Raw genomic sequence first — 26,602 nt, forward strand, 5'->3', positions numbered from 1 at the left:
AATGGGGCAGCATCCCTATCAGGTAGGTCTCTACTCCATTCATAAGTGTGAAGGAATCGCTGATGCTACAGAGGTAAGTGTTTCTTTTCTTTACAGCACAGCATTTTAGCAGCAAATTGGACTTTGTCTGGAAACATTGTTAGGCTATCCTGGGAATCCCACTAGATCCACCAGTGACAGGTCCAGTCGTCCCTATGTTTGCTGAGAGCAAGCATCAGCATTGTTCTGGGCAGAGCTGAGACTCTACCTTTGAGAACTAATGGAAGATTCTTACATGGGATGATTGCTGTTGGAGACTATTTTTTTTGTAAGGAATTTGCTTTATACATTTTGTATATTATTCAATAGCTTATGTCTACTAACCTTTCCTTCCTCTTCCTCTTCCTCTTCCTCCTACCACCATCCCTTCCCTCAACAGTCAAACTTTCCCTGATTGGCTTTCTCATTGGTAGTTGCTGTTCCAAGATTGCAACGACCACACCACTTGACTGGGTGTTGTTATTGAATTATTACAGGTACAGATTTGCAACCTTGGTTGTCTCATTATCAAATACATAGTTCTTCTACCTGGCACCAGCTAATATCCCATTTACTCTGCAGTAGAGCCATGTACAATGGCCTCAAAGATTAGAGACCCTTTAAGAGCTGTTCCATTTTACAACACTTTCTGTCTCCCAAACTGCAGCCTTAATGCTCCATATGCATGTAAAAATGTGAGAGGAAAGCAAGGTTTAGGGAGAGCATGTAACTTACTTAGAATTGGTCAAGTTGAATCCACTGAGGCCAGTACTTAAATGGATTGGTTTGTTTGTGGTGTTGTGTTCAATTTAAGCAACTTTCCAATTTATCTGTGGAGAAAAATTCCAAAGCACTGCTGAGTTTGTGAAAGTTACACCAAATCAACCACTTACTCTGGTTGATTTTGACTTAGCTGTAGAATGCTGGATCATTTGAGTGAGAACTATATCATGCCATGAAATACCAAGCCATATTGTACTGGGAGGTCCCCAATACTAATTCCCAATACAACTCCTCCTCGCAGTATTAGCTTCACTCAATCATGCTGCAGATCTTGACAGACCCTTTGCACAAAACGATCGTGGGGAACTATGATTGACTATGTTTTATGACTTTTTTCAGCAATGAGACAACTGATGTCATCAAGATGATCTCTCAAAACAAAATGCTGCTTGCGCTGGGAAACTGAAATAAAACATAAAATGATAGAAAAACTCAGCAAATCTGGCAGCAATCGATTGAGAGAAAAACAGCTAATATTTCAGGCCAATGACCTTTCATCAGAACAGACTAAATATTCAAGCACAAATTGCCTGACCATCAACCCAGTGTTTGTGGCTTCTCATTCAGCATCCTGTATCACCATGATAACTGGACTTCAAACACAACTGTGCGCCAACCAATCCGTTTTAATTTGGTTACACTACATTTTTGTTTAGAATATTATTTAGAGTCCCTTTTATAAAGAAATTTGCTAAGTATTTTTGGGAACTTCATAAAACGGATTAGGAGCTACTGCAAGTTCAGTCTATAACAGATTTTGGTAGGACTTTGCCTTTAAGCCTAATGTGCTTTTATTTGGAGAACCAGTATCTCTTAAAAAAATTCCTGTGACACACCATGCCCAATGTTACAGGATTTTGCTGTTTTGTATGACATTGATTATTTTCCTATCTGGTAGAAGAGCTAATGTATGTTATGGGGATTTTCCTGGATTAGTTTTTGATGGTTTTGAAGTTGACCTTCACAGTCTGTTAACTGCCCTTCTTATAAAGTTTTTACAGTGGACTAGAAAGAAGCTGACATCTTGAAAGTTTGCTGAGGAAGAAAAATTGAGCTTTTGTCTCTCAAACATATTTTAACTAAAACACAATTAACCTTTAGTCTGCTGATGACTTTAAATGTGTTGTAGCAGTGTTTTGCTAATATACTGTTTCATGATTCTTTGAGAATTATGTGACACTGTCCTCCTAACACAGGCAGTTGCAGTGTACCTCTGAATATATGACTTCCAGTTTTCCGATTCACTGCATTTTCTGATCTTTATTTACAGTTTCCTCCCTTCATCCCTCAAATATTTTAACTGTTATTAAATTCCAAATTAATTGGATGGTTCTACTCCAATCACATAATCCAGACTGTACTTTAAATATATGCTTCTAAGTACAGTGGATCAGTATCTTAAATTCATATTGCTGAATGACTGGTTAAAATCTTTGTTTTTTCTTTTTGGTTTTGTCTGAAGATGTTTAACTTTTTATTGTTTTGTTGAGTATTACTTCACTTCTCAAAGAAAATTATGAAAGGTTTTGATAAGTCAACAGGAGAAATCTATTATCACAAAGCCATCAGATAGCAACCATAGGGCATAATTTAAGTTTTTCAGCAAAATAAGTTAGGTTTTATGCAGATGATACCACGTTAATGTGGGAATTCCAAAATTGGTTTCATTTAGGGCAGCATAGTGTTGCAGCCAGTAGAGCCACTACAGACTGGGGTTTAATCCTGACTTTGCCCGCTCTCTGTGTGGAGTTTGGACACTTTCCCTGTTACTGCATGGGTTTCCTCCGGATGTTCTGGTTTCCTCCCACTTCCCAAAGTCATGCAGTTCGGGTGGTTAATTGACCATGGTAAATTGCTGCTGGTGTGTAGGTGAGTGGTAGAATTTTAGGGGAGTTGAGAATGTGGGGAAAATAGAAAATGGGATAAATATAAGATTAGTGGAAGTAGATGGTTGATGGTTGGCATGGATCACAGGGCTGAAGGGCCTCTTTCTGTGTTTACCACTCTATCTCTCTATCTCTATTTCTATCTCTAAAGCAAGAAGATACCAGAAATTATGTGCTGCACTGCCAACAATTTCCTGCAAAATTTAGGCTCTTGTTTTGTTTTCAGTTCAGTTAGTGTGTGGCTTTTGTGGTACAAGGTTAAATTCTCATCTAAGGGTACCAGAAGAAATGCTTCACAAAGGATCTATAACAAAGAAAAGGGATGTAAACTATGACCAGGATATGGGAGTAATTGAATTATGTCTGAAGTACAAGAAGTACCTTGAAGTCATCAGGATCTTCTCAAATACTGCAAGTTTTGAAAAAGAACTGGTTAGATACATGGACATCATTAATTAATCCTGCACAGGAGGTCATTCAGCCCATTTTTAAATAAACATATCCTTTTCATCTCATTCCCATACCCTTTCCTCACAGGCTGTCACAGGGCAGGCACGGTAGTGTAGCGGTTAGCGTAATGCTTTACAGTGCCAGCGACCCGGGTTCAATTCTGGCCACTGTATGTAAGGAGTTTGTACATTCTCTCTGTGTCTGCATGGGTTTCCTCCGGGTGCTCTGGTTTCCTCCCACATTCCAAAGATGTACAGGTTAGGAAGTTGTGGGCATGCTATGTTGGCGCTGGAAGCGTGGTGACACTTGAGGGCTGCCCCCCAGAACATTCTATGCAAAGCCGCATTTTGCTGTGTGTTTTGATGTACATGTGACTAATAAGGATATCTTATCATATAAATTATAAAATAAGAAAACTTAAAAACTATGCAGATCAAGTGCAAGCAGGAGAAAGGGATGAGAATATAAATTTACTATGGTTGTCAGCAACAGATTCCTCAGATGAAATGTTGTAGGAGAAAGGGGTTCAATTAATGGAGCACTGACTCAACTCAGTTGAGATGGGGTTCACTTGAATCAGGCTGTGAATGATGCTTTCATGAATTGAATAATAGTCTGGAGATAAAGCTTCAAGCAAAATAATTGGGGGCATGGTTCAGATCAGGGGAAATTTAGAAAATTGAAGTGAAGGTTCAAGGTATTAATATAATGTGGATAATGAGGAACATTGTGTGAAGGGAAGGTTTGTAGCATAAAACGGTAATAGAACAGCAGCGAGAAATAGTAATGGTGCATGTCTTCTGCTGAGATTTGCCTGGATGTGCCAGTAATTGGGCTATTCCAATAGGGAGCTGTATGAATGGGAGAAATTGATTGTCAGAAGAAAGGTAAGTAGAGCTGCTTATTTAATTTCATTTAATTAGTCCATGTATGTTGAATTAATTTTGTGTGAATGTTTCCCTAGTCATTTGAATATTCATTTATAACATTAATTTTATTGTTTCAGCCATTTTCTTTAAGCAGCTGCTGAATGACTTTGAATGTTTGTTTGTCAAATAAACATTCAATAACAGTGATTGCTTTGACAACCAGCCTGTCTGAGATGGGACCTCACCAACTTTCAAAGCTATTCTGTCAGTGTATCTGGCCACTTGTGCTGGCGAAGCTCGGTGCTGCACTGTGTTGCCCTTGGCCACACCAGCCTCTCAGTGGAAGGCTCTGGAAGGAGCAATGTGGTCCAGGGGAGGCAATCAACACCTCGCGCAGTGGAAGCTCTGCCAAATTATCAAAATAAATGGCTCTTATATTAATGTACAAATCATTCGTACTAAGATAGATGATTTTTGTCACAAATCTTGGTTAATGAGTACAAACAAAGCAATTACAGAGATAGGGTTGCAGAGTGACCAAGGTTGAAACTGAATACTCCAGGATATTGTTATTTTTGGAAAGATAAAAAGAATGGAAAAAGTTTGGGAGCTGGGGAGGACCTAGCTATCTTGACAAAGGAAGGCATAGTTAAATCATTGAGACTGAATCTTGGCTCAGAAGATCAGGATGCAAAATTAGTTTGGGTAGACATGAGAAACAAAAACAGAAAGAAAACACTGGTGAGGGTAGTCTGTAGACTCTGTAATTACGGTCACATCCAGGCAAATCTCAGCAGAAGATCTGCACCATTGAGAAGAAGATCAATCAAGAAATAGCAGGGGCTTGTGAAAAAAGGTAATAAAATAATAATGGGTGACTTTCATCTTCAAATAAACTGAGCAAATCAAATAAGTGAAGGTAATGATGATGAGTTCACCAGGACAATTTGCTGAGTATTTGAGGACAGTTTCTAGAATAATATGTAGTGCATCTTCTAGGTGAAATGGATAAATTGGTAGATTGGTTTATTATTGTCACATGTACTGAGGTACAGTGAAAAAACTTGTCTTGCATACCGTTCGTACAGATCGATTCATTACCCAGTGCAGTGAGGTTGTACAAGGTAAAACAATAACAGAATGCAGAATAAACTGTTGGAGTTACAGAGAAAGTGCAGTGCAGATAGACAATAATATGCAAGGTCATAATGAGGTAGATTGTGATATCACGAATCCATCTTATCATACTAGGGAACCGTTCAATAGTCTTATAACAGCAGGATAGAAGCTGTCATTGAGCCTGGTGGTACATGCTGTCAGGCTTTTGTATCTTCTGAATGTCCAGGGTGGGTAGGGTCTTTGATTACGTTGGCTGCTATACTGAGGCGATGAGAAGTATAGACAGAGGCCATGGAGGGGAGGCTGGTTTTTGTGATGTGCTGAGCTGTGTCCACAACTGTAGTTTCTTGCAGTCACAGACAGAGCAGTTGCCATACCAAGCCTTGATGCATCCAGATAGGATGCTTTCTATGGTGCATTGATAAAAATTGATGAGGGTCAAAGGGGACATGCCAAATTGCTTTAGCCTCCTGAGGAAGTAGTGGCACTGATGAAGTTTCTTGGCCGTGACGTCTATGTGTTCGGACCAGGACAGGCTGTTGGTGATGTTCGTGTATAGGAACTTCAAGCTCTCAAGCTCTTAACCCTCTCGACCTCAGCACCGTAGATGTAGACAGGTGCATGTGCACCACCCCCCTTCTTGAAGTCAATGACCAGCTCCTTTGTTTTTCTGACACCATGTCACAAGGCTCTGTACCTCCTTGCTGTACTCCGACTCATCGTTATTTGAGATACGGCCCACTGTGGTGGTATCATCTGTGAAAAGGTGAAAAGGGCATCTTAGATCTGGTCGTGTGTGAATGGATGGAACTAATTGGTAATCTCATGGTAAAAGGATCTCTGGGGAAGAGGGATCACAACATGATAGAATTTAACATTCGTGTTGAGAGTGAGAAGCTTAAGTCCAAACTTAGAGTCTTACATTTAACTAAGGCAATTACCTTGGTATGAGGGGAGAGCTGATTAAAGTGGATCCAGTGATATGACAGTAAATAACCAGTGACAGACATTTAAAGAAATTTTTCTAATTGTCAGAGACATCACTAAAAAAGTGAAAGTTTCATGGCTGATTAAGGAATTTTAGCAAAATGATTGAAGGAAAAGATTACACAATTGCAAAGTATAAAATGGTAGAGGATTCAGAGTAAGAAAACAGCAAAATATGATTAAAATTTGATAAAGAAAATAGAATGCAAGAGTAAAGTAGCAGGAAATATATATAAAAATAATTGTAAGGATTTCTACTGGTCTGTAACAAGGAAGAGAGTAGGAAAAGAACATTTTGTATCCTTAGAAGCTGAGACAGGGAAATTTAATAATGGAGTGGAAAGAAAATGACAGAGACATCAAACACTTTTTAAAATGTTTTTAATTGGGGATAAAAGAGAAAGGAACTTAATCAATATTGATGAGGGGAAAAAGTACCATGGCAAAAGGTTTGCAAATCCTGATGGCCTTCATTTTAGGTTTCTAAAAGAGGGAGTTGCAGAATAATGTGGTTCTGACTTTCCACATTGTGGGAAAGTCCCTGCACATGGTAAGTGGAAAATATAACACATTTCAGAGAAATTCAAGAGAGAAGAAAGAATAAAAGGAGAAAAATATACAACAGCTCAGCATTTGTTGCCAGGGAAATGCTGAAATCCCAATGTTAAAAATGTAGAAACAGTTCACTTAGAAAATAATTACACAATCAGGCACAGTCATCATAGTTTTATGAAAAGGAAATGATGTTCAAGAACCTTCAAAGTTATTTGAGGATGTAACGTGCAGCATAGATAAAGGGCAGTCATTATATGTAGTCTCTTTGGCTTTCCAAAAGGCTTTCAGTGAGATGCTACAAGAGTTCATGGTGTTGTTTGCAATGTATTTAGCATGAATAAACAATGAGCTAACTAACGTAAAACAGAATCAGGATAAATTGGTCAGTTTTAAGTTGGCAGAGTGTTGAACTAATTTGATGCATCAGAGACACTTACAATTTATGCTGATGATTTTGATAAAAAGGAGGTTAATGTCTCTTAAGTTTTCTCATGTGTACGGAAGGAGTAGATGGGAAAGTATGCCCTGAGAGGAACACAAAGAATCTGCAAAGGATTGTAAATGGGTTAAGTGAGTTGTCAAAGATATGGAAGATGGAATAGACTGCAGGAAAGTGTGAAATTATTCACTTTGGTAGGAAGAATACAAACCAGGATATGATTTGTATGTTGTGAGACTCGTGAATGCTGGTGTTCAGATAAACCTGGGTGTCATATGCAAAACAGACAGTTAACATACAGGTACAAAACTAACTGGAAATGCAAGTGGAATATTTGCCTTTATTGCAAGGGCATTGGATACAAATGTAGGGACATCTTGCTGAACTGTACAAGGTTTTGGTGAGATCAACTTGGATAACTGCATGCCTTTTATCTTACTTAAGGAAATGTACACCCTGTGGAAGTGCCGTGAAGTTTACTGGATTGGTTGCCAGGGTGAGGTAGTTGTCACATGAGGAAAGGTTAAGCAAATTGAACCTATGCTTTCCAGAACTTAGCAGAACGATAGGTAATCTCATTGAGATCAGGTAGGATTTCTTCTTTGTGCGATGTGAATCTTTGGAACTTTTGTACCCTAGAAAGCACTGGACGTTGAATATTTGAATATATATTCAAGTCTAAGATGGATAATTTTTGGATTACAAGGTGTTCGAGGGTTACAGGGATGAAACAGGAAAGTAGATTTAAGGCCAAGTTCATATTAGCCAAAACCTTATTGCACCTTACTGTACGATGAAGCAGGATTGAGTAAGAGGATAACTTCCCTAGTTGGCATTTTACAGCATTGACTTTGGTGGAAGTATTGCAGTATCTTAAGAATGTTGTGGCCAAAGTAGATGCAGGAGCCAAGGACAGATAAAAGGGATGGTACACTTGGCAGATATATGATCCACATTTTCACACACAAATGTTGCTGATTGATTCATTCCACAGTTAATATTGGTAAAAGATGAGAGATCCCATAGGTTACAGCTCTTCCTTGCTGGTAAAAAGATTGTACCCTAGCACTTACAATTGAAAGCTTTGGCACGCTGACATCTTAGAAGGGCTTCAATGTAAGCTTATTGTAACACAGCTTAGCAGGATGATGCATGGTTACATAGCTGATAAATAGAATGGATTTTGGTTGAGCTAATATGGTACTGTACAGTTCCTTCAGCATACGGCATGCTAAGATTGCTGCTACCTTTGGTCAATAAAATGTGACCTAACATATATATTTAACCGTGAACTATTGGGGAGCTCAGAAAAAAAGCACCATTCTGCCCTAAAATAAAAACACTGGCATATATTTCAGAGTAATTTTTTGATAAATCTGAACTTCTAGCATTGTGAATCCACATTTAAGCACATATATTTACAAGAGTGGCATCTTATCTTCTGTCAGAAAATCTTGTAGCCTTTGGGACTTAATATTAAATGTAACATTTTCAAGAACCACCCTTTTTTTCTTTCTCTCCATAGATGTGGCTGTACTTTCTGTTCCACTTCATCTTTTTTACAATTCTAACTGCCATTTGGTTAAAATAATTGTTACTTTGACAGCTTTGACCTGCACCCATCGTAGACATTCCCTTTGCCCTATCAACCCCCAGCTCTCTGCAACTTAACACACTCTTACATGCTCATTATTTCACTCCTGGTGACACAAAAATTGGTGGTGTTGTGGACAGTGTAGAGGGCTGTCAAAGGATACAGCAGGATATAGATCAGTTACAGATATGGGTGGAGGAATGGCAGTTGAGTTTAATCCAAGTAAGTGTGAGGTGTTACACTTTGGCAGGTCTAATGTAAGGGGAGAGTATACAGTTAATAGCAGGACCCTTAACTGCATTGATGTACAGAGGGATCTTGGGATCCAAGTCCATAGCTCACTGAAAGTGGCAGCGCAAATAGGCGTGTTGAAGAAGACATATGGCATGCTTGCCTTCATTGGTCAGGGCATTTAGTACAAGAGTCAGGAAGTCATGTTGTAGCTATATAAAACTTTGGTTAGGCCGCACTTGGAGTATTGCGTGTAATTCTGGTCACATCTTTGAAGGACGTGGAGGCTTTGGAAAGGATGCAGAAGAGGTTTAGCAGGATGCTGCCTGGATTAGAGGGTGTGAGCAATAAGAAGAGGTTGGACAAACTTGGGTTGTTTTCCCTGGAGCGTTGGAGGCTGAGGGGAGACCTGATAGAAGTTTATAAGATTATGAGAGGTATAAATAAGGTAGACAGCCAGAATCTTTTCCCCAGGGTCGACACATCAAGTACTAGAGGACATGCATTTAAAGTGAGAGGGGGAAAGTTTAAAGGAGATGTGTGGGGCAAGTTTTTTACATAGAGAGTGGTGGGTGCCTGGAATATGCTGCTGGGGGATGTGGTGGAAGCAGGTACGATAGTGGTGTTTAAGAGTCTGTTAGAAAGACACATGAATATGCAAGGAATGGAGGGATATGGATCATGTACAGGCAGAAGAGAATTGGTTTAATTCGGCATCATATTTGGTGCAGACATTATGAGCTGAAGGGCCTGTTCCTCTGCTGTACTGTTCCGTGTTCTATGTTCTATGATGAATAGTCCTTGAACTGAAATGCCAGCTCCATGATTCTCCCCACTGATGCTGCTAGATTTGCTGAGTGCTTTCAGCATTTTCAGTACTTGGTTTACATTTATGGCATTGACAGTTTTTTTTGCTTAATTTTCTTGGATTATCTACTAGCAATAATAAATTAAGGCCAGTCTGTCTCTTAATGTTTTAGCAGTACCTCAAGCTCCCAGTTCCTCGATATTAACATTGGATTACATTTCCAATCAGGGTTGCTCTTGATGTGCTTTAATAGGTGTTTGCCACTCTTATTTCTTTGATTACTCTCTTAAAGCTTTGAATATTTGGGAGTAATGTGATTAGCCAATGGGAAATTAATATGGTCACCAATCTCTTTGAATTAAGAGGAAAATATAATTTGGTGGGACGTGAAATTGCGTTTGATCTCATGATACTAGCATCTGAGCAATCATCTTAGGTTTAAACTACCTCCACAAATCTTGGAATTTGTGCTTGGCATTCTGAATGGAACAGCCACATTACATCTTCTAAAGATGATTATTTTGTAGGGAAAAGACTGTCCTATTCATTATTTGAACATGTGCAGATGAGTCAACATTTACCAAGCTGAATACGTGGTTATTTATTATCCAATTATAACTTAATAAAATTTGTGTCTACAAATTGCTGTATTGTCCAACATTGGCTGTCCTCAAGGAATGGCATTGTGGAGTCTTAAATTATTCTATCTATCTTATCTGGTTTGGTTACTGGTAGAAAAGATAAAATCCTTTTGAATCATCCATGAGCAGCAGGGTCCTTGGCTGGGAAAATCAGCCGAATTCTCTCATCATCCTGGATTGCTGATCAGAGCTAAAAGGGATGTTACAAGTTATGTTGAAAAATTTCAAACACTCAAAACACTATTTAAAACATCCAGTATTTCAAAAAATATAAAATATCTGATACTTAACCTTCTGCCTCACAGCTGTTCCTCTCCTTTGAAGTAAGTGGTCCTGTTGTGCCTCTGTCAGCATAACAACTTGAAGTAGCAGCAAGTTGGAGCTACACCACTGAATTCCATGAAGATTCCAGTGTTGAAACGCAGTTGACAACATACCAGCAAAGAGTGGCCAGCAACTCTTGGAACTTCCACAATCTGAGGAGGATGCTGAGTTTGATGGCATTCACATGCTCAGTGTTTTGTGTAGTGGGACAAACATTCCACAGTGTGGTCTCCAGCACAGAAATAAAATGAAAAATAATTCCTATCATGTGGAGGGCAGAGCACAGCGCTGCAAGAAACAGGACCAATGATTAAAACAAGAGCACAATTTGCAATGGTAGTTTTCAACATCTTCCTGTAAGTTCCATTTCACTGAGCACCATTACATATGCCACCACTGCTGGCCTGAAAACTCACAGGCTATTCTTTCCTTCTCTTATGCTTGCATATTAAGTATAGCACTGAATCAAATGTTATAAACTGAAACTGATATGAGCTTGCACAAGATGTACTCAGATAACTCAACCATTATGATGGTGATTTTCTTCCTGTGTGTTATCTGCAAGTCTGACTGGCAAAATGTTCTTAGCAACTAATTTAACCTTTCCTTCTGCTCAAACTCCACAGTAGCTGTGGAAGGAGGTTGATTAACAATCTCACACTGAAGGAGCCATGATCACTATTATAAAGGTGGATATCCAATTAGTGCTTCAGTGACCTGAGTTTGATTCTAACATCAGATGCTGTTCTGTGTGGAGTTCACATGTTCTACCTGTGACTACATGGGTTTCTTCCAGGTTTCCTCCTACAGACCAAAATCTTGCTGGATGATGAATTATTTACTACAAATTGCCTGAGTTTAGGTGGTTGGCAGGAGATTCAGGAGAGTTGATGGGCGTGTGAGTGAGAATAGGTGGAAAGAAATAAGTGAGGGATTTATTTTGTGTGTTCATTTTTATGGATCAGGACATTGCCAGCAAGACCCATATTTATGCCCCATACCTAATTGTCCAGGAGAAGGTGGCAGTGATCCTCCTTGAACAGCGCAGTACTTTTGATGAACCCACACTGCTGTTGGACAGGGATTTCCAGATTTACACCAGTGTGGTGCACAATTTAGAGAGGAATCTGCAGGTGGTGGTGTTCCTATATGCCTGCTGCCTTTGTCTTTGGTGGTAGAGTTCATGGGGTTTGGGAGATGCTGCTGGAGCAGCCTAGGTGAGTAACCACAGTGCATTTTGTAAATGTTATACACTGCAGTCACTTAGCACCAGTGGTGGAGGGAATGAATATTTAATGTGGTTGCTGTGGTCTCATTCAAGTTGGTTGCTTTGTTCTGAATGGTGTCATGCTTTCTGGAGAGTTTTTGGCACTGCACTCATCCAGGGAAATGGGGGGCATTCCATCAGGCTGCTTAAGTGTGCCTTGCAGATGTTGGAAAGGCTTCAGAGTGTCCAAAGATGAGTCACACCTCAGAATACTGAGCCTCTGACTGGCTTTAATTGTCATGACATTTATTTGACTGGTTCAGATGTGCTTCTGGTCACCGGTGACCCCAGGGACATTAATACTGGCGTCTTGGCAATGGTAATGCAATTGAATGTCAGGAACAGGCACTTAGATTCTCTCTTGTTGGAAATTGTCATCACCAGACATTTCTGTGGCACAAATGTCACTTGCCACTTATCAGCCCATGCTGAATATTGTCTAGGTCTTGATGTATACAAGCTGCTTAGTTTGCTGCAGAATTGGAATGGAATTGAACGTTATGCAATCTTCAGTGAACATCCCCATATTATGATGGCAGAAAGGTTTATAGGGGGCACGATGTTGAGATGTTTCCACTCGTGGAAGAGACTCGAATGAGAGAATGTAACAAGATAAGGGGGAAGCCATTTACAACTGAGGTGTGTAAGAATTAATGTAGGTTTCATGTAACTAGGTGGTTGGTGGTCGGTGCGGACATGATGGACCAATGGGCCTCTTTCCATGCTGTATGTCTCTCTGGCTCTAAGGTCATATTTGAAGTGACAGAAGAAGGCTGGGCCACAGGCATTGCCCCGAGGAACTCCTGCAGTGACGACCAGAGGCTAGAATGATTGACCTCTGACAACCACAGCTATCTTCCTTTGTGGGAGGTGTGACTCCACCCATTGGGGTGTTTTCCCTTCGATACCCATTCATGCCAGTCTTCCCGGTGCCTTGATGCCATATTTGTTCAAATGTTGCTTTGATGTCAGTAGCAGTCATTCTTGCCTGCTAGAACTCAGGAATTCAGCTCTTTGGACCAAGGTTGCGATGAGTCTGGGGACTAGTAGTCTTGACAGAACCCAATCTGAGCATTGGGATGTAGGTTACTGGAAAATAAGTGTCACTCTGGAGCATAGCTGATGATGGCTTCTGTCACTTTGCTGACGATTGACTGTATTCTGATTGAGTGATAATTAGCCAGATTGCATTTTGTGAATGGAATGTGGCTAAGCAATTTTCGACATTGTTGGGTGGATGCCAGGGTTGTAACTGTACTGGGCCACAGTTAGTTCTGGAGTGAAAAATAAAAATAGAAAGTGCTGGAAACACTCAGCAGGTCAGGCTGCATCTGTGGGAAGAGACACAGAGTTAACGTTTCAGGTCAAAGACCCTTTGTCAGAACTGGGAAGGAGACAAAAATAAGTTTCTTAAGCTGCAGGCAGGATGGGGGAGGGGGATGTTTCTGATAGGATAAAACCGAGGTGACCATGGGTATCAGGAGTAAATGAGTGAGTGAATGGGAGCAGTTAGAGAGTGAGAACGTAGACAAAAGAACATAGACAAGAGAAATTAGGAGTTGTGAAATGCAGAGCAGGAAGATATGCCCAACAAGTCAGGCCAGGCATGTCCCATTCCCACAGAGAGAAAATAAAAAAAAAGAGAAAAAAAAAACAGCCAGAGTTAATATCACAGCAGATAACTGGCTTCTGTCACCAGGAGTATTACCCTGACAGAGACAACCCCTGCTGCTGCTGTGCTGACAAAACAAGCTTCTGTTGTCTATTTTCCAGTTCTAGCGAAGGTTGTTTGACCTGAATCATTAACTCTGTTTCTCTTCCCACAGATGCCGTCTGACCTGCTGAGTATTTCCAGCATTTTCTGTTTTTATTTTGGATTTCCAACATTTACAGTTTTTGTGATTTTCAGTGCTGGGGTGTTGACCTTTACTGCAGCAGGAATGTTGTCGTCTCCCAAAGCCTGTGCTGTATCCAGAGATGTCAGTCATTCCTTAATATCATGTGAAGTGAATTGAATTGGCTGGAGACTGGTTTCTGTGATGGTGGGAATTTCAGGAGGAAGTTGAGATGGATCATCTATTCAGCACTTCTGGCTCAACGGGCTTGCAATTTTAATTGCCACTCACATGCTGAGACTTGCCATCATTGAAGATGGGGATGTTCTTGGAGCCTCATCCTTGCATTAGCTGCTTAATTGATTAACTGTATTAAGTGCAGAGTGTGGTGTGTGTGTGTGTGTGTATGGGGGGGCATGGGGGAGGGGAGTGGTAAAGGTGTTGGCTGTGTGTTTGTATATTTTGCCTGAATGTATGTTTGTGTTACAATGCTGGTATTGTTATGTGGTGTTTGAAAGTACCTTGGAATAAATGATAGAGGTGATATAATTTTTCTTTTGCCACTGACCTCTGGTCAATAATATCTTTGGCCACTTTCTCCTAATTTTACCATAATTTTGCACATGGAGAATGGCCATCTTGTACCAATGGTGTTTCGTGCCTCCTTGCACCTCTCAACATCAACCAAACTATTAAAACCATTTTCACTGAACCTGGGAACCCAGCTGAAGGTCGATGGTAGTCGTGTATTCTCAAAGCTCAAGACTGACCAGGCTGTGCTGTGTTTAAGTGTCAGCTTTCCTTTAGCAGCTGGAGCCCTGACATTAATTAGCTCAGGATCATTTTCACAAATATGCTGCCTTTGCTGGATAGCAAATGTAAAATTCACAACAATAGGAAAAAAAAGCTGTTCACATTTTAAAAGTTGCCCAAGGAGCACAGTGCAAAACCTTGCTCCAGTGCAATAGGAAGGAAAAGACATGGTCCCTCACATATAGAGGTGGTTTTTATAATTATATAAAAGGACTTTTTGTAGCATTGCTCATGGCATAAGGTCTGTCTCTTTCCTTTCCAGTTCCATACCCCCCAAGCTCTTTCCACAGATTGAATGTTGAGAATAAGACTGATGGGGCAAGTTGACTTTAAGGCAGCTGCATGCCTCTATTTTACTTCCGGGGCTTCGATTCGCAGGGTTAGCCTGCTCTCTCCTGGAGGATAGAGGTCCTGGATGTAGAAAGAGCTGTCAAAGAACCCAACCCTCTTTGAGTTCCTGCTGTTTATACAGAATGCAGCCTTCATGCATCAGTGATAAAATGTTATCGATGGATGGTGGTGGAGGATGCGGTGCTGATCAAAGAGATTGCTCAGTCCTTGATGTTCTCTACATTTCTGAGTGATGTTGGAGCTGTGGTCATATGGGCAAGTGGAGACACTTCCATCACACTCCTGACTGCCTCACACAGATATTGTGAGTCAAGAGCTGAATCACTTGCCACAGAATATTCATCCCTTGACATAGACAAAGACATGGTAATCATATGGCTCCATTTAATAATGATTGCAAAATTGTTCAACAACTTTTTACACACTGACTGGTTAAATTCGGTTGTGTTTTTTTTCAAAGTTTTCCTTTTGTTGGTCATTTGCAGCTCAGTCAGGTATTCCTATCTTTTGCTCAGCAGCTGCACAATTTAAAATACATACACCTTAGTTTGCACCTTCTGCTCATGATGCTGAATACTCATTCTAACATCTGCCTCCAGTTAGCACTGAAGCATATAGCGATCTCTGCCATTTCAGAACCTGGAAAGCACTGCTGCAGGAGGACTTGGAATCAAGCATATGTCGGGATTGCAGGCAGTGGTGGGGATCCAGAGAAAGGAAGCACAGAAAAAGGCTCATTACTGAAGACTTTATCACAGTCTACAGGGCCCCATGCTCCTATCCTGACCTCTTCAAGGGCAATGTCTAAGAAGGTTCAGGATTACAAAGGCAGCTGTCACAGAGATTTGTGGCCTTTGCTCCAGGTTTGCATGGTACCGAAGCTGTTCTGCAGTCAAGGTCAAAGTCCTCGTATTCAACTTTCTAGTTTTGGGATACTTCCAGGAAGATGCAGCCTATCAGTGCCATATTTCACAGTTTACTGCTAACCGCAGGGTTGCTGAGGTTATAATTGCTCTGAGAAGAAATGACATATTCTACTTTTCCTTTAGACCAGATGAGCCAGGCCCCACCAGAGAATTTGCTAGCATTAGCAGCCTCCTCAAGGTTCAGGCTGGCATAAACTGCTCCTCTTCAAAACCCAGAACTGATCATCTGGTTTCTCATGCCAGTATATTCTCTAAGATGCTACAATTGAGTGCTCTTTTGAGCACAAGGACAGAGTAGATGGAAAATTGGTCCACACAAGAAGATACTTTGCAGTCTGCAAATACCCTCCTATTAGGGTGACCTACTTGTCTGTTGGTTGAGTACTGCATCCTGCCCTACTCAGCAAACAGACAAGTAGAGCCTTTACATGAGGGAATCCAGAAAGAGAGGAGGAGGGGGAGGAGGAGCAGGAAACTCAGGAAGATTAGGGAAGGCGAGAAGAGGAGGATGAAGGAGAGCAGGGTCACCATCTGCAGCATTCATGGAAGATGCCAGTGGAAGACCCAAACAGCAAAAGGGCACTTGCCGACATCACTAACCATACCAGTCACCTTTGCATTATTGACCAGAGACTTAAGCCAAACCTAAATGAATCTGCAACACTTTTTCATTATCCACTGACATACCACACTATTAAAATCTACTGAACATGAACTTGAAATTACACCAGTGACCATTATTTGGACTCAGGGGTTTATTATTCCTTGTCTTTGATGGACTGGAAATTGTCTGATAGATTTCTTTCACCTCCAGCCTGGCTGCAGCCTGCCAGTGCCATGAATCTTTCCTTGTGAAACATCCCTTTATAATCTGTTGTCTTTCTTCACAGTGTCAGTGTTGAGGTGCAGTATGCAGACAATGCTTCTGTTTGCACACAGTTGGAGATCAAGCTCCAGGACATTGTTGACTTGTTCACAAAAGCATAAAAATGGAGAGGCTGTAGAAGCAACATCTCCAGACCAAAATCCTCTACCAAACTCCTACTGCACCACAGTGCCCTCCAACTACAGAGGTTCATGATGAGACCTTGAAAAACTCCATATCTTGAGAGCCAGCTCTCAGCGAAGGCAGACATCAATGATGAAAATCACCATTTATCTTCAATCCACTAGAATAGTCTTTGGTCACTTGAGAGAAAGGGTATTTGAAGATTGAGACCTTAGAACTCCAATAAACTTTTGTTCTACTGGGCAGCAGTAATCCCTGCCCGCTTACATGCTTTTAAGATCTGGACCACCTAGAGTAGGTACCTCAGGGCACCAGAAAAGAACCAACAATACTGCCTCTGCAAAATCCTACAAATTCACTGGAAGTGAACCAAGGTCAGCATACTTTTCCAGGCCAACAGCCCTAGCATTGAAACCATCTTTACTCTCAGTGAGCTATATTTGGCAGGTCATGATGTTCATATGTCCAACTCCAAACTCCCAAAAAAGCAGCTCTATATTCTGAGCTCTGTCATGGAAGGAGATTACCAAACAGACAGGGGAAAAGTTCAATGAAATTCTCAAAGCTTTCTTGAAGAAGCAGAGAAGGAACATACGGGATCTTATTGAAAATCATAAAGCCGTGCACTGGGAGTACACAGAGGCTCCACGTAAGCAGTGCACTACCTCACAAGCTACCCACCTACTCATTCCCTCAGGCTTTTCCTACCCCATCTGTTAAAGAGTTCTCAATTCCTACACTGGCTTCATTAGCCACTTCAGAGTCCATTAAACTGGAGTGGAAGCAAGTCATGCTTGATCCTGAGATATTGCTTAAAATTAGGAAGAGTAACTGAGCTGATGCTTAGCAGGTAGAGATTCAGTGTTGTAAGATGCCTTTACGATGCCACATGAGCTATAGGTTCTTCATCCTCGCAATCATCCTCCTGTTCCCCCTCTTCCTCTGATATCTTGGAGGTGTTTGACTTTCAGTCAGTATGTGGGAGGGTGAATTGAGTAATCATGGTATTTCAGCTAAAGACAAAACATGTGATGAAGTCATAGAATAGCTTAGGAGTCCCATATTGTGAATGTCTCACTCCTTGATGTGAGTTCCACCATCACCTTCTGCCAAAGGCACTGGTTATTGACTAAGACAGTCTCCTGGCATCTCTGGCAAACGATCTCTTTCTTGTTTCTGAGTTGCTCCACAGAAGTCTCAAGTATTCTGCTGGTAAATTTGGGAACTCATTCCCTCCCTTTTCCAGCGTCTTCTCTTGGCTGTTTATTATTTTTCACTAACAGCATGGTATTGCACACTGTCCCTTTAAGGGCTCAAGCCCTGATGTCCCTGCTGGGCAGCCAGCTATCAATAGTTACACAAAATTACAATAGATGTTTTCATTGGGTTTTTGAAAAAATTGTACCTGCACTATAGCATGATTGTGATGGATAATCACAACCCTTTTTTTAATTTCAAAAAGTAAATGTTATTCATAATAAAAAATATATACAAAAGAATAAACACAGTGCAAAACTTTACATTCTTAGTGTCGTTTTGGTCAAGTTATTCTATAGTGTTAACACTTTTTTTGGAACCATAACACCGTTGCCACTCATGTGGCCCCCTGGGATGATACATCCTTTCTATGTTTGAGGGGCTTCTCCATCCGACTCAGCCCCTCCATTTCCAGTAGCTGAAGGAGCCTAGACTGCGGTTCTTCCCCACAGAGCCTTTGGGTTGGCTGCACTGAGCTTCAGTGCATCCCTCAGCATGTACTCCTACATCCTGGAAGCGCCAGCCAGCAGGATTACCTTATGGACTTCTCACTGTGCTGGAAAACCAACAAGTTTCGGGCAGACCAAAGAGTGTCTTTCACTGAGTTGATGATCTTCCAGCAACACCTGATGTCAGTCTCCTTGTGTGATCCTGGGAACCGCCCAGGTCAGGAAGTCCTCTGTTATGTAGCTGTTTGGGATGGACTGAGACAAGGAACCTTGTATCCTTGTCCACACCCTCTTAGCAAATCCACAGTCTGCAAAGAGGTGGGTGACCATCTCTTTCCCACCACAGCCGTCCCGAGGGCAGCATGCTTTGAGGATGATATTTTGACTGTAAAGGAAGTATCTGGCTATGAGGGTCCCTCTCACCGTCAGCCAAGTGAGGCCTTCTTTTCAAGCCAGTGCTGGCACTGTACATCACAATGTTTTAACGCTCTGATTTTGGAGCATGTGAATTTGTCAGCCCACATTTCAATGTCGATGAAAGGATATTTTTTCTGGCAGCTGGAAATTTCGAGTAGTCACGACTACTGTTTGATTTTAGTGGGTTCCACTTATTTGCACTGGCTAATTTAGTAGATTAACTAAAAAGCATAAGCCAAACTGCGTGACAAAAATTGCATAAATTGTTACCATGCTTCAGGCTTAGACCAAGTACCGCTGTGCAAGATCTGCTAATGTTTTAGAAATAATTGTCTTAAGAAACACCGCGCAAAGAAAGCAGTTTAGTACCAATTTAAATAAAATTTCTCAAATACAAGGGAGAAATTTGCATCCCTTTGGTTAAGTTAGTCTCTGCAGTGTATTGGAAGATTTTTCATTTTTTTCCATATTACAAGGAAAACCAGTTCTTGTATGAACATCATTTTACTGAGTGCTCTGGCAACAGCTATAGATAGTTAGACCTTTTCCCATTTTAGCTGGCAGACATCACCCTTGACTTCAGCTATGGGATTATTATACTGCAATTTAAATTTATTTGGCCAGTTGCCTACTTAGATTTTGGAAACTCTTACCTTCCCCTTGCAAAAAATGATGCACAATCTTGACAAGGTCACCATGCTTTGGCTCGCATCTAGTCATAGCACTATCCTTGGTATCTTCGTTGTAAATCAATTGTTATGAATAATGCTGTTTATCACACATTGATAATCATTCATTCCCTGAGGGAGTTTTGATTTCTTTGGTGTACTTTGGCTACCCTTGAATAGATATATGGTTAACACGTTTACACTGATGAAAGATAGTACATTAAACACAATATTGACCTTCTATTCAAACCAGATATAATTGGGAACTGTTGCCAGTTTCCTGTACATAGAACTTAGAGCATGAACACAATTGTTTGACCCGTTTGAACTGTTTGGTCAGCACTGATATTTCTAGTCTCTTCTCACTTTAGATCATCTAGCACTACCAGCAATGCTTTCTTTACCCTTTTACCTCATGAACTTATGGATGTTCCTCCTCAATGTTTCCATGTCATTCTTCTCAACTATTCCGCAGAACAAGAAGTTCCACACACTACTCCACTCACTGGGGAAAGAAATGTCTTCTGAATTCTTTTCTGGATTGTTTTAATGAATTCTTCTTCAGAAGGTATAGATGTGTTTGACCTCCATGCGGAAAAAAATCCTGAAATCTTTGTAAAAAGTCTCAACAAAAAGAAGTCACAGCTTTTCTGTTTAGTATTTGTCATAAATTTCTCCAAACAATTTGATTGAATTTAGCAGGAAAACCATTTTATACAGTATTGACGAACTGGCAATAAGGGCAAATTTCTTAATTGAGTACAGATGGGCAAGATTTCTGGCTACAGTTAACTTTAACCATAAAATCTTATTTGGGATGGTTGGGTGGGAAAAGAAGCATTTTACAGGATCACTTACATTTAGTTTTTCCATTTTTCTGAATTGCTGAATTACGTACCAGAAATTGTATATTCAAATGCGGGAGTAATTTGGTCTGACACTTAGATCTTTTAAATTTTCAGCTCTCCTGAAATCTATCCTGGCTATATTCTGTGGGAGGGCAGTCTCCATATCTTCCTAAAAATATCTGTTTCCCAGGAATTTTGCTCAAGGCATCCCAATTAGCCTAGTGGGACCTATGTATTTTGAAAAGAAAGCATAAGTGCCACTTTATACCTAAATTTATAAAGAAAACTTGCATGTGATTGGCAGACGATCAAATAACTTGAGCTACATCAGCAATATGCAGGTCAAAGAAAAGTTTTGTTATTATTCACAAGTTCCTGGATAATTGCAGAAAACACGTAACCTCAATTGTTGTTCTCTTTGCCCCCATAAGACCAAACTTAAGTTGTAGGAATATGCCACTTTGTTGAAAAGTTGATGGCCACCAGGAAGGCAAGGCCTGTAGCAGCTGCATGCCATTTACAGTATATCTTTTGTATTCCTTTTTCTTTCAACTGGCTTTCATGTTTCACTGGATGAGCTGTTCCTCTTCTGAGTCAGCTGTAAAATTGAGCCTTCTATTATTTCTAATTTGGCTCCAGAAGATCTGTGAGGGTTCAGCCTTATGTGAGATGTTGCTTCATTGCATTACTGATTTGCACCTTATTGGGCTCCATTTTCATGCCTGGGCTTTTGCTGTCAAGTTAAATGATACCTTGAGTATTTCATTAGTCAGTAAATCCCCTTATTCCCTGAAAGATTCTCTGTAATGGTGTTCTAGCATTTTATAATTAAGTAAAAGGCAAGGAAGGCCAAGAACAATTTAGTTATCTTTGTATCTCTTTAAAGCAAATCCAGCATTTACTTTGCTTCAAAACAACTTGACAGCTTTTGGGTCAACTTGAGTATAATGCAAATTCTTGAAGTAAGGAGCAAGAGAAAACAAGGGACCTAGATGAGCCAGAGTGCATGTAGTCTGCGTGTCAGTTTGGTCCTCTTGAACTTGCACTGATGTAGGCTTCTCTTGTCTTGTGCCTGTCTGCACATCTGCAGGCATGCGCAAATTTAAGCATATGGCATCTGAATATGCATTGCTTGCTACCACTGTGCAAATCCTGGGCAGCTCACTGTGTAAACGCATCATATGAATGGAGGACCAGGAACCACTTTGGTGTCCTGCAAGAACGGCATAGTAAATGCTGAATTACTTCACATAACGCACAAGTACTTTGCACTGCATGCTAGAAGTTCTCACCTTAAATTGACATTTTATTAGCTAAATGTTCATGTCACATGTTCGCCTTTGATCCCATTATCTCTGGATTCAGAGTGGAAATTGCTATATTCAGTCAAGACCGACATCAGCTGTGTAAGGACACAATGGGCCAAATGGCTGCCTTCCAAACTGCAATTTTACTCTGCTGCTGCGGTTCTGTGATTTCTGAGTACTATAGCATAGCAGGTTAGTACAGTAAAGATAAATCCAGGGGAAATCCATGAATTAGGACTGCACAGTAGCATGGTGGTTAGCACAATGCTTTACAGCACCAGCGACCCGGGTTCAAATCCGGCCACTGTCTGTAAGGAGTTTGTACGTTCTCCCTGTGTCTGTGTGGGTTTCCTCCGGGTGCTCCGGTTTCCTCCCACATTCCAAAGACGTCCGGGTTAGGAAGCTATGGGCATGCTATGTTGGCGCCGGAAGCGTGGCGACACTTGCAGGCTGCACCCCAAAATCACCACGTAAAAGATGTATTTCACTGTGTGTTTCGATGTACATGTGACTAATAAAGATCTTATGTTTAAAATTAAGACTTTCTCCAGTTTAGCTTTGACAGGATTGAAATCAAGAATTTTAATAGCAGGTTGAAACTGCTCATCTCTGTCCATTTCCACATCTCACCTATTTCTCCTGCACTTCTGTCTCCCCTCCCCCTTCAATGTTTTGAAGAAATCGCTCCCTTTGCAACTCCCTGGTCTGCTCTTCTTCCCCAGCTACTACTCCTTATGTCACTTTCCCATACAACTGCAGCAAGTACAGAATAGTTGTTCTTTCACTTCTTCCCTCCGTACTATCCAAGGACTCCAACAGTCTTTCCAGGTTAGGCAGCGATTCCTTTAAACTTCTTCCAATCTAGTCATCTGGATTCAGCTTTCACAATGTGGCCTCCTCTATCTTGGAGAACCAAATATAGTTTGAGTGATCACTTTGTGGAAAACCTGCACTCAGTCTGCAGGAGTGATCCCTGGCATCCTGTTGCCTGTCACTTAAATTCTTCATCCCACTCCCACTCTGACCTTTCTGTTTGTCACCTCTGCGCTGTTGCAATGAGGTCCAATGCAAGCTCGAGGAACAACAGCTCATCTTTTGTCTGGGCACATTGCATCCTACAGGACTCAATACTGCATTCTCCAACTTTAGATAACTCACTTTTTCTTTCTGTGTGTATCATGACTGACTATATTTGCCTGCCATACTTTTTTCTTTCATTTATATAGTCTAGCTTGCTGAGCATGTCCCAGTAGGCCAGACTACACCACACTGGTCTGGCCAACATAGACTTTGGAACATTAGCAACACATCACACAGACAAAGAAGCTTATCTGCCTCTTAATAGCCACATTATTTTGCCCTATCAGGGAAATTCCCTGTGTTCCACCCATTGCCCCTACCCCCCACCCTTTCTACTCCTCGATTAACTTGTTTCTCTCTTTTTCAGTTCAGATAAAGGGTCCTAGAGCTAAAACATTAACTGTTTCTTTTTCCACAGATGCTACCTGCCTTGTTGAGTTTTTCCAACATTTTCTTCTTTTAATTTCAGATTTCCAGCATCTGCAGTTTTCTTGATTTCCAATTCCATTTACTTACTCTGGACATTTGAATGTTTGCTCAAAGTGAAGCCAATGAGACACAAGCATAGTTTTTTTTAAAAACTCTGGTCTGAATTTTAAACTTACATTGTATCTACCAAATTTCCTTTTTCCACCTCCACTGATGTGTTCCGTCACTGCCATTAGTGAAGAATTATTTTATTGTATCCAGTCTCATCTCTTTGCCTGCCTCCTGAATTGAACTCCATTTAAATTCTCATCTCCTCAAAGCTGTCCTCGGCATCCAAGGCATGTTGCTTCTTCTCATCTGCGGCTCATCTATCACACATTTACTTGCTGTATTTCAATTGCTTCCCATTGTATACCATATTGATTTCAAAGTACTTGGAGCAATGTTTTCACCAGTGATTCCGACCTTTGGAGGATGGACAAGAATAGAAGGCTAACACTCCTATTGCCTCACTTCATCTGATTTGCATCTTAGCGGACATTCTTAATTGCTTCTGACATTTGTGACCTTTACAACCCCAGTTGGTCACCCACCCAATGAGGACAAGTAATTAATCCTCACTTTACTATCTCTTTTGAACTTCTTTATCATTGGCTCTGTCACCTGCTCTGGGTTTTCGTCTCTCTATATGGGGTGATTAAAGTTGTTTTGTGACATTAGAAGTGAGATATATGTGCAAGATGTGTTTTTACATGCAAGGAAACTCTGAAATTCAATCTTCATTGGCCTTGCCTGGATTATTTGGCCAAATGTGAAATTTTATTTTTGTTAATGCAGTGGACTCTCATTGTCATTTGATTTTTGTAAAATAAATGATTAACTTGCCTAGATTAGTAAGTATCACTGTTCTGTGCTGCTTATGCAAACTGTTTCATTGACAGACACACTCGGAAGAGAGACCATTCCAGTGTGAGGAATGTAAGGCTTTGTTTCGAACTCCCTTCTCCCTGCAGAGACATCTACTGATTCACAACAGTGAGCATTTCCTTTCACAGTATCTTTTCATGCTGTTTTTTTTCTTTTTAATACTTTTAAAGATTAATAGTGTCAGTTAGTTCATCACATTTTTGTGTCAGTGCTTTGAACTGAAATGTTTCAAAACCCCACAGGCCTTTTCAATCCTTTCCTGATGCAAGCCCTTTGGTATTGTGGTTGAGGATCTTTGGAACCAGGCCATGGTCTGGTTTCTGGTACCAGTTTCCTTAGAGCAAAGCCACCAGTTGCAGTAGACATGGCCCCGACATCAAATGATTGAAATCCCATGCCGATTCATTCAATAGCAAGCATTAAATTGGATCATTGATATGCTAGACCGGGTGGAAAAAGGCTATTAAAGATAAACAAAAATACTGTAAATGTTACTTGTAAAATTGAAAAGTATCAAAGTTGTGCTAAATTTGATAAACCTACTTAGAGTACTGTGTGTAGTCATAATATCCAAAACAACATAGTGGAAAGCACAACATGTATTTACAAGGACAATACCAGAGCTGAAAGCTACCACTGGGGAAAAAAATAATGAGCAGGCTGGTTCTCTTCTACAAAGAGGTTTTCCTCGAACAAAAACAAAAGCAAAGGCTATCAATGCAAGATAATCACCATGTGATCACTGGAGCAATTAGGAAAATAATCTTCTTTACCCCAAGATGTGGTTAGAATGCAACCATTTGAGCACACTGTGTGGTTAAGGCATATAGTAGAGTTGCCTTTAAAGAGAAGCCTGGTAATCATATGAGAGAGTAGGGAATAAATTGTTATTCTGATAGGATTAGATGAGTAAGGAAGTGAGGAGGCTCAAGCAGACAATGATGTACGATGTATTAATTAAGCCAAATTGACTGCTGTTTGTGAAATCTTTTTAAAGTGGAGCCCACAAGTGGTTCCAAAAGTGAATTCTGACAGCCATCCCCAGTTAAAAAACAGAATCATTTTATTACTTGGAATGGGAAGTCTGTATTGTTGGAGAGATACAATGTAGTAAGAAATGTGTGCTAAATGAGAGCTGAAATTTAATTACATTTATTGAGCTGAATTTCAGAAGCAGAATTCAGTGCACATGTGTTACTGTCAGCATATTTAGTGCATGCAGGTGATAGCAAATTTCTATTCCTCTGACTTTTAGTTGTGATTTTAAACCATGGTCATCTGTCAGTCTGATGGCCTGTATGCCCAGTGGTTTAAAGGAGAGCAAAATTCCTAATTCAGCCAATTATATGAGAAGCAGATTAACTAGTCAGCCATCTCATTTGCTATTTGTGCAGATTCTCTTTGTACAAATTGATTATCATTATATTATTTCAAAAGTAATCCTTTTCTCTTTTTCACTTTTGAGCATTCTTCTTCTTGTTCTCTCTGTCTTATTTGCTATTTCATTTTTCATTTTGTTTTCCCTGTTTTCACTAAGTTTTCTATAATTTGTCATTTATTCATTCATTTATTCGATAGAAAGTAATAAGTTATCTTTTTTATTATTGTCCAGGTGAACGAACTTTCAAATGTGATCACTGTGATGCAACGTTCAAGAGGAAGGATACGTTAAATGTTCACATTCAAGTGGTGCATGACGGGCACAAGAAGTACAAATGTGATCTGTGTGACAAGGCCTTTGTCACTCCCTCTGTGCTAAAGAGTCATAAAAAGGTATGTGAGATTACTCCTTCATAAGCAAAAGAGAAATTAAACTTTGAAGAGAAACAAAGGATTTCAGCTGCTGGACTCTGGATGAGAAACACTATGATGCTGGAGGAAATCAGCAGGCCAGACAGCATCCGTGGAGAAAAGCAGGCAGTCAATGTTTCGGGTCAGGACTCTTCTGAAGAAGTATCATAGTGTTTTTCAATTAAACTTTGAATGCTGGAAACTTCCAATTCCAGAGAAGTGTTGGTAACACTGCAAGTAAGGCAGTATTTGCGGCAAGATGTACATTGGCTTTCTGGATGAGAATCCTCATTCTACTGCCTCTCTTTGAATATACTCGAATAATTATCTCCAAAAGTGAGCAAACTAGCTCAAGTTTATGACACAGAATGTCTTTAATGTGTCCTAAACTCAATAAAAAGAACTTGATAACTTCACTGTTTCAAGAGGTACTATGTTAAAGGAATTTCTTTTGTACTTGTTGTCTGTTCAGGTCCCATCAATGTGTCACATGGTCGATGAATTCCTTTGGAAGTATAATTTCT

General features: G+C 40.4%; 1 protein-coding gene across 3 annotated transcripts in view; it reads left to right on the forward strand.

The window, feature by feature from the left end:
- The window catches only part of prdm5 (PR domain containing 5), a 217,161-nt gene that overhangs the window by 90,954 nt on the left and 99,605 nt on the right, over nt 1-26,602 (forward strand). For all 3 annotated transcript variants that reach the window (XM_052044647.1, XM_052044639.1, XM_052044657.1), the window contains 2 exons: nt 24,302-24,395; nt 25,900-26,060. In XM_052044647.1, the coding sequence (XP_051900607.1) occupies nt 24,302-24,395; nt 25,900-26,060 (255 nt within the window). The remainder of the gene's footprint in view (nt 1-24,301; nt 24,396-25,899; nt 26,061-26,602) is intronic.

The sequence above is a fragment of the Pristis pectinata genome, chromosome 2 (assembly GCF_009764475.1).
Source record: "Pristis pectinata isolate sPriPec2 chromosome 2, sPriPec2.1.pri, whole genome shotgun sequence".
Lineage (NCBI taxonomy): Eukaryota > Metazoa > Chordata > Chondrichthyes > Rhinopristiformes > Pristidae > Pristis > Pristis pectinata.